This window comes from Thermobia domestica, chromosome 15, assembly GCF_964235325.1.
Source record: "Thermobia domestica chromosome 15, izTheDome1.hap1.1, whole genome shotgun sequence".
Lineage (NCBI taxonomy): Eukaryota > Metazoa > Arthropoda > Insecta > Zygentoma > Lepismatidae > Thermobia > Thermobia domestica.
Window position 1 is genome coordinate 737,086 of NC_137468.1, and position 14,379 is coordinate 751,464.

General features: G+C 35.8%; 1 protein-coding gene across 3 annotated transcripts in view; it reads right to left on the reverse strand.

Moving 5' to 3' along the window:
- Positions 1 to 14,379, reverse strand: part of LOC145672024 (uncharacterized) — an 84,831-nt gene that overhangs the window by 29,394 nt on the left and 41,058 nt on the right. For all 3 annotated transcript variants that reach the window (XM_081741215.1, XM_081741214.1, XM_081741216.1), the window contains exons 6-7: positions 6,376 to 6,482; positions 1,832 to 1,997 (exon numbers count right to left, since the gene is read on the reverse strand). In XM_081741215.1, the coding sequence (XP_081597341.1) occupies positions 1,832 to 1,997; positions 6,376 to 6,482 (273 nt within the window). The remainder of the gene's footprint in view (positions 1 to 1,831; positions 1,998 to 6,375; positions 6,483 to 14,379) is intronic.

Here is a 14,379-nt window from a genome sequence, read left to right on the forward strand (position 1 = left end):
CTCTGGATAGTGCGGATGGAGCGATCGGTCGCCTGAAGGAGATCAACTGTACGGAAGAGTGTCCCACGAAGTGGTTCCATCATCTTCGGGAAGAGGTCGTAGTCCCAGCGACTTAAATCTGGAGAATACAGGGGTGATACAGCACTTTCCAGCCCCAACGATGCAACAAATCAGTGACCGCACCTGCTGAATGTACCCTTGCAATGTCATGCAGAATGATGGGTGGGTTCGTCAGGAAGTGATATCGTTTTCATTTTACAGCTGCTCGCAGATTATTTTGCAAAAAACTGCAGTAGTACTCTGCACTAACGGCCACTTGTTTGATTGTCGTTTCAGCTATGGTTCATACGTTTTGTCCCAGATCTCATCAATAGCAATGATCCGCCATAAGAAGGACTCACCTTCACGCTGATACCGCTCCAAGTGTGTTCGTGCGGTATCATATCGCAGCCACTTGTGTTGTTTAGTAAGATCATATGGAACCCACCTTGAGGCAATTATACGCAATTCCAGGTTCTTCTTCGGAATTTTCAGCACAGTCGAATGCGCTAGTCCTGTATCATAGGCCAATTGACGAATCGTGGCGTTCCGATCCGCTAGCACTAACACGTTCACGTTCTGCACATCTTCTTCACTTACAGAAGGATGGCCGGAGCGTGGCATGTCTGTGACATTTTGTCGTCCGTCATTAAAGGTTTTGACCCACCTTGCTACTGTACGGTATGGTAATGCACTTGCACCGCAAACATCTTGCAATACTTTGTACCACTGTTTTGCATTTCTACCTCTAGAGCATGCCATTTTCAACCAGCTCCTCTGATCTTGCTTCGTAAACATGACTGTACTCCACGAGCACTCACTCAAAGCTGCTTTCTAATTGCTGGCGCCGCGCGCGCATGGTGCGGAGGGTAGGCAAGTTCATGTGCTCTGAGGGAGGATCGGCATCTAACCTACCGCTGGGATGAATTATATTGGATTGTTTTGTTCCCGAGTATATATATAGCAGTGTTGCCATTACTAAAAATCCAACCCTTGTGTATATATATATATATATCGCATCCATCTTTTTACGCAATGTAGTAATTCCTAAGTTCAAATGGTATTAGACAATAAGTAACATGTGAATACCTTAAACACATACATTAAAACAAAAAATAATTACATGAAATGCTGAATACAAACACACAGACTTATATAGATACTTTGTTTCCAAGCCTCAACTTAATTCAGAATAGGAAAAAATACTAGAAAGAGGAGGCAACCGAAAGAATTTTACTGTAAAAATATAAAGACTAGATTGCTAGGACAGTAACAGAAAAAAAAACAATATTATAAGTATATATATATATATATATATATATATATATATATATATATATATATATATGTGTGTGTGTGTGTGTGTGTGTGTGTGTTTAAAATAATGGAGGATAAGCAACTAAGTAGATATTCGAGAAAGTTGGAACAGGGAGAGATAAAAGAAACAGGAACGGTATGGTTGAACCAATTTTAAGGAATAAAAATACTCTATATATATTATCCATTAAATCATCTTATGTTTCCCTAGATCACATTAATTTTGAATTTACAATGTAGTCGTTCCAAAAATAAGCCTTCAAGGTTTCTCTTTTTATTGACTACTATTTATCACTTTTCAGTAAAAGTGAAAGGGAAATGAATCACTCGTAAATCAGAACACCATTCTCTTTCTATTGACGTTAATGCAAAAATAAATAAATAAATATTTACCAAACAACTTTCGTGTGAATATGAGTTGAATCATGAAGAGACAGCAGTAAGGCTTTTCAAGAAGAATTGTTCCCTGACTCACCTAGCTTTTCAGAATTCATCCTTTCTACTCTTAGTCTCTCTCTTTCGGCTTCCAAAGTTCTTTGAAATTCCATTTTGATACTCTCAATTGTTCCCAGAGATGTAATATCACCCTGAGAAAATGACTGATACTGCTGATAGTCATCCATCGTATACCTTTGATGCATCTGAAAAATTAATTAAGTCTTAGAACAACCTATAGAAACCAGTAATACGGTATTAAAACCTACTAATAGAGACTGGTGAGAATGTATTAACCCCCTCTCCCCTAAGTAGGAAGACATAAATCCGTCCAAAAGTTGGTACACAACAAGAAGGTGTGACTGTGTGCAATGATCCGAACAGGGCGACCATAAAGTATCCAAGGCACAAACGTGTGTTCAAAAACCTTACAATATTTACTTTCACACACTGACTGCCACACTTAAAAAACTTTTCTCGGGGGTTATGGCGTTTGATTACGGAAGCAGATAAGAACTTCCAGAACAAAAAAATTTTAAACGAAAGAAACATTATTTATTATTCTTCTATATCCTTAAGTTATCCAACTGCAGGGGTCTGCCCAGTTCGCCACCCATCACATTCCATAAATGTTACAGTATGATGGCATGAGTCCCCTGCGCACCTCGTGGCTTCCAAAGTGAGTTATATTTGGTTCACTAGGTCCCGCGCTTAAAACTACTTTATGTCTCTGTGTTTATTACTTTAATATTTCTTTTCTCTCTGGAACATCATCAGATCTATTTTTATTACGGTATCACCAGATTCTTACTTTTACATCTCCTACTATAAGTTGCGTTTTCCTTTAAAGAACAATTAGTGCAGAGTATTCCGTTACTTAATTTCGGTTTTGATTACCTTAATAATTTTCCCTATATTTACAGTCAGGTCATAGTTTTTACTGACTGTTTACTCGGGGATTTTACTGAACAACCCCGTGAAAACCCATGCACACGGTGTTTGTCCACAAACTCTACTTGGCGCGACCTAGGATCGAACCGGGGACCCCACGCACCAAAGGTGGATGTCTACCAGAGCCACCACAGCCACACATTTGAATAAAACCGTAAATTATAACATTATTTAACTGTTTCATATTGAGATATAAAAATATAAATTTAAAATTATATCACAACAATTGAACGACAATTCTCAAATCAGTTAAACTAGAGATGCAAGGGCTCGAAAAACAACCGGCTTTTTTGAAAAAAAACTCGGTTTTTTCTGCTTTGCTTTTTTGCTTGGGAAATTTTGGGCTTTTTTCAAAATACTGCTTCAAATTGATAAAACAGACTTTGTATCGCTTCTCTATAACACAAAAAATCATTTAATTAGTGGTTGATGCTGATAATAATATAAAACATCGAAAATAAACTATGAATTTCGAAAAAATATTTCAAACAATTTTTCTTCAACATATTTACATTATGAATTCCACAGGATTAACCAATGTATATAATAAGAATTTTTTAACCTCCTATATACAAAAGATAGCAGAGTTGGCAAGAACCGTGGTTGTTTTTGAAAATGCCGAAAACCCGTTTTTTGGGGGATGTTTTAAACCAGGCTTTTTTGGTTTAAACCAGGCTTTTTTGACTTACATTTTTTGCTTTATATATTTATATTACATATTCACAGATATAAGTTCGTTTCGCCTTGATGTTATTATGCAACAGCGGGGTTATGCCGGAAGAACTCCCATAAGCTTAAAGAAGTGCGGTCAGTAAATTTCTTAAGTTGAGAATCTCCCGCCCTAGCCATTGGGAAAATCCCGTCATTACTTGAAATGTAAGACAATAACGGGAAAATCCTGTTATTGCTTTGCATGTAAAATTTAAAGGTCAACGTACCATAATCAGTACGCTAAAACTGAGGTATTAAATTACAAATTTAGTACCGGTACGTAGATATCATTGAAAGTCCAATCCAAGCTAATGTTGGAAGCTACGTAGGCAATCGATAAATTTTGCCAATTTCTATCAATATATTTAAGCAATATTGGCTTCTTTATAAAACAACACGCATTTAGGCATGCAGAAATATACAATTTGGTTTCGTTTCGTATATTTAGGCTTAAAATCCTTACGAAATACCGAGGTTATCAAGGAGAAGACTTTCGCTTAAACTGACATCCGAACCGCTACTTGGGTTACGCATGAAAGAAGGGTTGTGGTTCGACCGAGAATTGAACATGGGACACCTTGATTAAAAGGTGAAAGGGAAATAAACTATTGCAGGTGGTTTGATATCTGGAAACGTCACCATGAAGTTCACACGATTCGCATTTTTCATTCTTTTTATTTTTGTGGTTTAAACCAGTTATTAAAAAAAAAAGTTGGTGTTAACCAGCCAACCCTAAAAGTAAACACTTCTTTTTAAAGAATACACAAATAACTAGCAAAATAGTATGTAGTATTTTTACTTTAAAATATTCCATACCCTCTTTTTGAAACAAAATAAAATTAAAATAAAACATAAGAGAAATACTTAGATTTATATGATACACTTAAAGGCTGAACATCTAGATCTTTTGGTTCTGTATATTCTTGAAATTCCACAGTTAAGTTTTATAGAACCACCATCACAGTTTACCCAATCCTCAAGTTTTCTGAATTTTTAACAAGAGGGATTCAACATATCATTACGGAACTCCCCCCCCCCCCCCCAAAAAAAAAAAGACTACGGAATATATTTAAGTTAAGCTAAATACAACTGCACAACAAACATGACTGAGTGATTAGCTTTTGAGCTTCTATCGGGAAGTCCGGGATTCAACCAGCATTCGACCATTCTGACAAAGCTTTTCTTCATTCCATCTGTGAATGTAGAAATAGTGCGTGTACTGAGAGTTGGGCGACTTCCCTTTTTATTGTTTTTAAATCGTTATTATTACTAATTACCAGCAGTGACGGTTTTGCGAAGGTTAGGGGGGCGGTCTTTCGGACTGAAGCCCGTTCCCCAAAGTTACGGAATGTCTGCAACAAACGAAATATCTATTATTTATGCCTTTACTCATAAACTTTAAGCTCCCGTCAAATAAAAATTACGAATGTTTAAAAAAACTAAACATTAGTAAGAAACCCTTCCCAAAATACTTTTCTAAATCCGCCACTGATTCTCAGTATAAAATGATTTTTAAAGTTGTATCCGGAAGATTATTGCTAAACATATAAACGAAGCGAAATATTAGTTATGCCTGTACTCATAAACTTCAAGCACTTCCCAAATAAAATTAGGACTTTTTAGGAAACGAAACAATCAGAAAAACCCCTCCTAAAGTACTTTTCTAAATCCGCTACTGATTATATGTATAAATTGGTATTCAAGGTTGTGTCCGGAAAATTAATGCTAAATCACTTCACAGCTACAGTATAACAGAAATATGGAAGTACGGTTTGACGGATATATTGAAAAACGTACGCTTTGACGGATAAATAGAAAAACGGGCAAGTTTAACTTTTGCGCTAGAAGCTAGAGTACTAAAAGCTCTTAGAAATGAAACACGGATGACAAACTAGAGAAGAAAAAAAGATGTCGATAACTCAAAAGTTAAAATAAAGTTAAATAGCCTCTAAAATTACCCTCAAATACTACATTCTTCATGTTAGCTTTAATTCGTATAACATGTGCTCCATCCATCTTGATGGTGAATTTCAGAGCGAAATATGACATTCAGGTCATGGAATTCTTATCTAACTATAGAATATACTATAAGAAAGCTATTTAGATAGAAAAATCATGAAGTTGAAAAAAACCAAAATTTCCAAAATTCTCGTTTTTTTCCCAAAAAAGCCGGCTTTTTATGTGAAAAAACCATCGATTCAAAAAAGCCGGCTTTTTTGCATCTCTAAGTTAAACTCTGATCATGAACGCAGTCAATACCTTTGAAACGTAAGTTGCAATAAAATAAATAAAAGATGGATATGGAATACCACAAATCAATCTGTTTTAATTATACATATCTCCGTGAAAATTATGTGCAATATATAAAAGTGATTCTATTTTACATTATTGTATATGTATATTACTAGAATATATATAGTTTTCACACAGCAAGTTTTTTCCTCGAAGATCAAAATACAACGTTATTAATTGGAAAAATGTATTAGTCTTGCTACGTGGCTTTTGGACAAGATGCCAAATAGGTTAGTCTCTGTAAAAGAGGCAACACTGTTAATTCACTAACCGTCTCTGCAGAGTTTTACTGCTGATAAGAAATGTGACTATAGAAGTCTTCTTCAGTGTCATATTTATCGCGTTTCAATTTCTGTTTCACACATTGTTGCGCGTATTATTTTCCTTTTCTTTCAAATTTCAGTATAAATGTTATATTTTATCTACAACAAGAAGTGTACATACTTTTGGAAACGGTAACAGATAGGTATACCATAGAAAGGGATGTTATAGAAAGAAAGGGGATCATTTCTATATTAATTGCTGGTCATTTCAAGTGTTTCATCTTTTAAATGCTAACTCAATTAAATGAAAAGTTTATTAAAAATAATACAAAAACATTTAAAAGAATAAAATTGACTAGGTACTCACATCCTCGCTACTAACTTCATTTTTCGGAAGTACTCTTGTTGGAGTGATCTGTGTTTCACCTATTATAAATACATCCTGCGAAATACTACTATCATTCTTGCTTTGCCCTGAAAATGAACAACAGCTGCAGATTACACGCAAGATTCAACACTTTTTCCAATTTTATTCTCAAAGAAATCCATTTAACACACATACATATAATATAGCACGAATAAACGAATCCCAAGCAAGAACAGGAAACGTCTTCCCACAAAACAGTGATCACAATGAAAAAAAAAAAAAAAAATTCTCCAACACTTCAACATATTTACTCCAACACTTCAACAAGAGACGAGAAAAATTAAAGGCGCCATGTTGGAGTGCAGAATGAAGCAGTCATTAGGCTGTAACTAGATGGAAAATGAACTGAAATTTCTAGTTTAATATCCCATAATTATGCTCGTTAGGCTAAAGGAGACCCATGATTAATGGAAGTAAATGGTTATGAAAGTATTGGTGTCATGACAATGTGGGAGGAATCAGAACCCGAAACACGATGTGCCCTGTAATTGAACCAAAGAGTCCTCATCCTCTTTTAGTGAGCTACCAATGGAAGTAAATGGAGAAAAACAGAACTAATGAGGTGGGTAGGCAGAAGAGAGAATAATAAAGAAAAAAACTTCATGATACAAGGGGAAAGCATTGAAAAATTAACATTAATGCCTAAATTTAAAAAAAAAATGTAAATAAATAAAAAATATATTTGACGTACACATCAAACATACGAACTGTATGTTATACCTCAACTCCCCCTCCTTCTCACATTAAATGTTCCTAACCCTATGGCTGGATTATTCGGGGAAGGAACCTACATGATTTTCTCGTCAACGCTCTCCAGTCGACCAAATACCTCAGACACGTAGAATGCCCTATCAAAATAAAAAGTAAAATCCTTCACTTCGAACTTCCATACCCAACACTAGCCCAGTCTCTATTCCCAACAGAGATGAATGAATCTTGTTCTCTCCATTCAAACTGAAACTGAAACCGACAAGACTTCCACGACTCGCCCTAAAATTGTTTCCCCAAATCTCCTCATCAAAGAACAAATCCTGCCCTTTACACAAAAAATACCAGAAAATCGTATCTAAAATTTGTCCTCTATCACTTGTCAGTTGGATCTACCAACATCTCATCACAAAGATAACACATTCTGGTAGCTGGGATTCTTCCAATCTCATTTACATTCTTATAATGTAATCACTGTTCAACCTTCTATATTAGCGAAACTCCTCTTTCAATTCGCACTAACAAAAACCGATACTCTTGCAACCTTCAAATTCCCTAAGGCACACAAACTATCGTAATAGTATATTCTACCACACCTCACGCACAAGTAGATTGTTCCATGTCCCTCAGAAAGAGGTAGGTGGACACTCACATTAATTCCTGTCCGCCAACTGTCCACTGGTCTTAACTGTCTTTAATACCTACTGCCTTTCCCATACATTCTTTTATCTCTTCCAAATACTTTTATCATTATTTCCATTGCTTTTCATTCTGCCTTATCTGCCACTTTTTATTTATCACTACCTGAAATATCAGCTCTTCACATGCGAAGAACACTGCATGGAAAATATTTGAACGCTGTATTTGAACCCCTTAGGATATATATGAATAGAAATGAGATGATAAAAATTCAATTCGATCCAACTATTATGTCCAAAGATTCACTTAAACCGCTTCAGCGGACGGAAACAGACGCAGTAAATAATAATAATAATAATAATAAGAGTACGTTTACAAATTACCCTTTTTCCCCTTAGGATACGCATTTCAACTGTAATAATAGACATTCAGATTCACCTAATTGCAAACTATTTTCAAAAATTGTTTTTAAACGGTTCAACTGTTTTATTATTTTCTCCCATTTTATGAATACGAAATTATAATTGCCCAACTTTTACAGCGCTGGTTTCACAGTTCTGACTCTTGTTGCTTTCCCTCGAATATTTCATTTCTCTTCTTAATTATTTATTTTTAAATTTTGGCTTCCAAAGATCATTTAAGTTGACTGTTGATTTTACTTATATTTATAACATTCTATCTGAAATGTAACTTATTAAGTCATGTTTATTATGCATAATTACATATGTGCATTATGTTACAAACGATCCGAGACTTAAGATGGCAATCTATCCAAAATTAGGAATATCCGTCAATAAAGATTGATTTTTTTTTCTTTCTTATCGCATACAGCGAAGAAACACTGCTGTAACAATGTTGCACGACAAAAACGGACCAGCCCCTGGTTGTTAGATAAAAATAGAAGTTCGCTTGCATATGCGTCTCTGCACAAAGTACGAGCAAACCATACAAGTTCGCCAGTCGCCTACATAAGAAATGGAGCCATTCGTTAAGCGGAAATATCCTGCATTGAAGTTTTGCGTTCGTACGAAGAATCCGACATGGACGCGTACAGACTGTTGCAGCAGGCATATGATGATGGTGTTCTGCTACAATCCACAACAGTTTGATGGTTCTAGGAATAAAAGGAGGGGCGTGTTTGAACTGCAAAGCAAGGTAGCTCTGGCCCAACAGCAATAAACGAAAGCATGATTACGACAGCTGCCGTCATTGTTCGTGAAGACCGACAAATAAGATATTGACAGACTTGCAGACATGTTACACATTTCCCAACGCCAGGGCGTTTTCGGTTCTTCAAGATCACTTCTTTATGCGAGATGGGTCCCAGGATTACTCACTCCTGAACAGATGATGACGCGAGTAAAAGTGTGTAGACAATTTCATTGTATAGTGGTGGGCCATGGGGATGTATACCTGAATTCTATCATTACAGGTGGTTAGACTTGGCTTCATTATTACGACCCAGAAAGCAAAAAGGCCAGCTCAGTATAGAAATCACCTGATTCTCCAACGCCAAAGAAGGCGAAGATTATTCGATCGGCAGGAAAAGTGATGGTCATTTCGTTCTTCGACTGTCGTGGAGTGGTGTCCGAACATGCATTATGAGTCCTGGTTTCAAATAATTTATCGCCATAGTGAAAAAACTGTGACTGCACGGGGCAAGCAGTATATATATATATATATATATATATATATATATATATATATATATAGAAAGAGAGAGAGAGAGAGAGATTAAGCACCTCAAGAATAAGTTCTACCTGCGACTTTATTCCCCTTGTACCCGGAAGTTTTGGTCTTTACAGACTAAAAGTGATAAGAGACAGCAAAAATGGATTCAGCGTCCCTAATATGTTTCTCTCAACACTTGAGACCAAACGTAGTAGTTAAGGATAGTATAAATTGAGGGTTACTGAGAAACTGGTTTCTTGATATGGATTCAGCGTCCCTAATGTAAGTTTCATCTCAGTTCTTTATTTTTCTATCGCAACCGAAGCTAACAGATCTATACTTCCGGTTTTAATATTCAATTCACATAGGATGGAAGTTAACTGTAGTTTCGCACTCTGAAACGACACTTGCGTTTTATTTTCTACCACGTTTTGGCTTTAAAGCAAGTTTGATGTTTTTACAACTCTATTCTTTTAAGTTCCTGGTGGAACCCGATCTCTATCCGAATGAATTATGTAAATGAACAAAACTAAATAATCAAACCTGGACTTCAAAATACTTCCTCTCTTACGTTACGGCCTTTGCGATGGGACAGTAAAATACGATAAACTGCGGGAACTCATCGATTTGACTCTTAACATAAATCTATAAGTCCACATCTCATATAATCTCTAGATGGCGAAAAGGGATTAACTCCAAAACCGACCAACTAATCAACTGTATAGGAACAGGACCTTTTAAAAATGAAATTTGTAATTTTTCTGTTCTATAGTGACGTCGTTTAGGTTAAAGGACATGGGTGATTAATGAAACAATCGGTGGAATGGAAATGTGAGAGAACCCCAAGAAAATCTACAGACATGATGTCGTCCACGATACTCATATTTCTTGAAATTGAATTAGGGACCCCTGCACCAGAGATGAGCCCTTTGCCACTCAGCCACCATGCCCATGAAGGATGAACTCTCGGTATTGGCTGTTGGCCTAAGGAATATAGAAACTGCAGCTCTGTTGAAAATTAACACGGAATATCTTTGACCTTAATACACGTACATCATATCTGTGCGGCATTTCACCAGGCTTTACTACAAACTAACTGGTTACCATGACCGATACTGGAAAAAGAATTTCAGGTCTTCCCAACTTGAAAATAGGAGGGTTTCCTTTGTATATAATATTAAACAGTCCGATTTCACTCATATTCGTTTCGTCGGGCTAACTCCAGAATCATTCTTATAGAAATGAATCTTTTATATGGTAAAATTAAATAATACTCAAATACATTAATCTTTATATTATCATAATTGTTTCCATAATAACCAAAGCAATTTCCGCAAGCTGCTGAAACGTAGGACACCAACAGTTAAGACGTTTGTTACATCCTCATTTTGAGAGAAGGAATCGAAACAGCACGAACAAATGAGGTTACAAAAGAAAGATATAATATTACTAGTCTTCGAAGACACAACGTTATTTTCAATTAAAATATGTAAAATATTTCGTTGCTTAACATTTCTTTTCATTATTATTATTATTAATTTTTATTATTATTGGTTCTATTCGTGCAATTTTTGTAATATTCTCGATTTTTTTTTTAATGCATAACATATAGGAGCACAATCACATTATATTCTGTCACATGTATTAGATACTTTAACGATCACATTACCAATAGATGATACAAGCAACTACTATTCAGAAAAAAAATATTAACATTAAAAAAAAAAAAACTCGCATAACAAAATAAACGACTTTCTTTATCAGTTAAAAAAAAAAATGAGAAAAAGTGTTAATATACAAGTTACAGCCATACAATGCTAGTTTTTCAAATGGTCGCCACGCATTTAAGTACTTGTGATATTGAGGAACAGATTCTGTCAAGAAAAGCCACTCTAAATGGTAGGCTGGGCTGGAAAAGAAAACACCCCACACAATTGGAGCGTGGTTGTTTGAGTTTCCGAGCGGATGTGTATAGCCACCCGTCATACTCTTTACTCACTGACTTTGCTCCTCCCCTCATAGAAGCCTACGCTTTTACGTGAGGAGAGTCAATGGCTGAGGAAAACATTATTTCGTTTTCCAGATCATTACACACTAGCTTATCTTTCAAGCGATACGTATTCTTTCAAATGGGAATACAAAATCTCGTCTCCTACTACGACAATGGTTGAATGCATTAACGACCATAGAAAAAAAATAGAAATATACAGAGTAATTCAGAAGTCTTGTGCCAAAATGAAGCAGGAAACAGAAGGTGACCTATTAAGAAGTTTAAGTGAAGTCAACGCATGGAGACATAAAGCTGTTTCTCACATCTAGAAAGGGACATTAATCTGAAAAGAATAAATGCTGATGATACTTGTAGGGTAAAAATCCGTTATATGTATGAAGGAGGATGTTATTGGTGCACACTTATTACTGCCATATTAGATTCACTTCGAATTTTCCACATAGGAACAAGGGCATACAATGAAATTAGGGCAAGAATTTGCAAAGACCATTGGTGGAAACAATTTTACATGAGGTTTAAGTTGTTACATATTACAGAGTTTGCAAAACTGGCTTCCCCAATGCCTGTTTCTCAAATTCTTGCCCTAAAATATGTATCACATGATCCTGTTGGGGTGCGAAAAATTAAAAGTAATTCCAAGATGGCTGACAATGTTAAGGGTGCACAACACCCATATCAGAGACTTTTACCCTACAACTATCCCTAGCACTTGTTTCCCAGTTAAATGGCCCAGTCTAACCTCGATCTTCTCACGCGAATCACAACTTCCTTTTACCAGTGTGCTCCCATGATTTCTGTTTCATCTTGCAATGTTACTCCTACATCATTCTGTATAAATATCTTTTGTATATATGTATCAGTATTTTGGTATTTCCACTTTTCAACAAAATTAAAAATAAAAAGCCTTTGTATTTTCTTGGAGACAAAATAAAAATGAACTTTAAAATCTTTTAAGCAAAAAAAAAAAAAAGAAAAAAACTACAAAAAAGTTACAAAAGAAGAAATCAAACAAGGTATGAACTTACCTCAACAAAAACAATTAATACGATCCATGTGGTCTTCTGCGCCGCGTCGGTCTCCATGCTTTTATCTAACAAGCAACGCATTCGTTCGTTTAAAGTAAGACATCGGGTCTTATAACACAAGATATGTATATTCTACGCACGAAGCCATCTGCAATGTTATATTCATCGGAGCTGTGGCTGGAAATCATTTTGTTAAAAACACAATTTGCTGCTCATGCACTAAAAACTTAAATAAAAGTAAAAATAGAAGAACTGAAGAAAAATCATGCGATTAGTACTTCACTAAGAGGTTAGGGATCAGTTTCTGTATATTACCTAAAATACAGGATGGATCGCTGAGGTATCTCCGAATTCAAAGCAGGTAACAAAGAAGTCTCCATAGATATATACGTGATATCGCACTGTTTTGAAGATATATATAGGATGTTCGACAGTATGCTCACTAAATGACAGAACGACCATCGTGTACGAAACACGACGATCACCGTTCAGATTGAGGTCATATTGAACACTTCCTCTATAACATTGCCCCCAGTGTCTCTGTTCCCTCCCGAGACGTGTGTGTCATTCCAAAGGTTGCAATAATTAAATGCTGCTCCTAATAGCCATTGTCATTATTCCACCTGCTTCCCTTAAATGCCTACAGTATATTGATAACTGTTTTCATTGTTGCCAGCATATCAATGTGTATCCCAGGCTCACCAGTTGTCTATCTACCTCTACTTCGACACCCCGCGCAGTCTGCCCTGTCTTTTAGTTCACTCTATGTATCTCCGGAACAGTGCGACATTAGAGGTGGAAAGACCATCCATTGCTGGGTCTGTGAGAGACAAGTTCTCAACGTACCAAAGGCGTTAAGGGAACTATGACAACGCCCAGTAGGTGCAACATTTAATTATTGCAATTTTGGGAATGGCACATGCCTCTGCGGAAGGGGCAGTGATACGGTCCAGCACCAGACGTAACGTTACTACAAGATGTATTCAAAATGATCGCAATTTCTACGATCATCGTAGTGTTTCCTGCACGACGCGTGTCCTGTCATCTATTGAGCATAATGCCGAACACCCTGCATACCTCCAGAATAGTGCAGTATCACGTAAATATCCATATAGAATTTTTTGTTGCCTGTCCCTAGAGGAAACACCTACCTGAGTTTGGACATACCTCAGTGACATACCCTGTATGTATGTTACACAAGTTTTAAGTAATAATACAATAATTCATGCATATATATAATTAATTCAATGAGAAAAAATGTGTATTTTCCATGCAAACACTCTAGCAAGTGGATGCTTGTTTAGAGGTTCAAATGTGTTTATAAGTGGTATTCAAAACAAATTTCAAAAAGTAAAAACATACTTTCTTTCACTTTTTAAAAAAAGTAAGATTTCTTCGTCTTCAAAGCAGTGAAGAAAATAAACAGCTTCGTGATTTTACAATTACAATACACTATTTTCAGTGCATTTCCTTTAATAATACAACAGTGCATATGTGCTTGTGTTATACTGATTGCTCCTTTTGTTTTGACACAGAAATTGAAAATAAAAATGTCTTCATAGTGTCATCCTTCTTAAATTAAGTTACTCAATTAAAAACAAAAGAAAAACAGCAAACGAAGTCAAGTAATAGAATACAAAAAAAACTAATTACAAATACTATATCGACATTTGACTTGGTAAGGAAAAGCAATAAAAGAGCTTGAAATATTGTGGATTAAATGAAGAAATATTATATTTTTGGTGAAAAGCATCGTTTAGCCACACACATACCAGATCAAACCAAAGTGCAAAGCACACAAATTGATTTTGAAAGGAAGGTTCACCAGCTGAACCTTTTTATCAATGATTGTGCTCCTATATCTATCCACAGACTTATCAAGTCACGAAT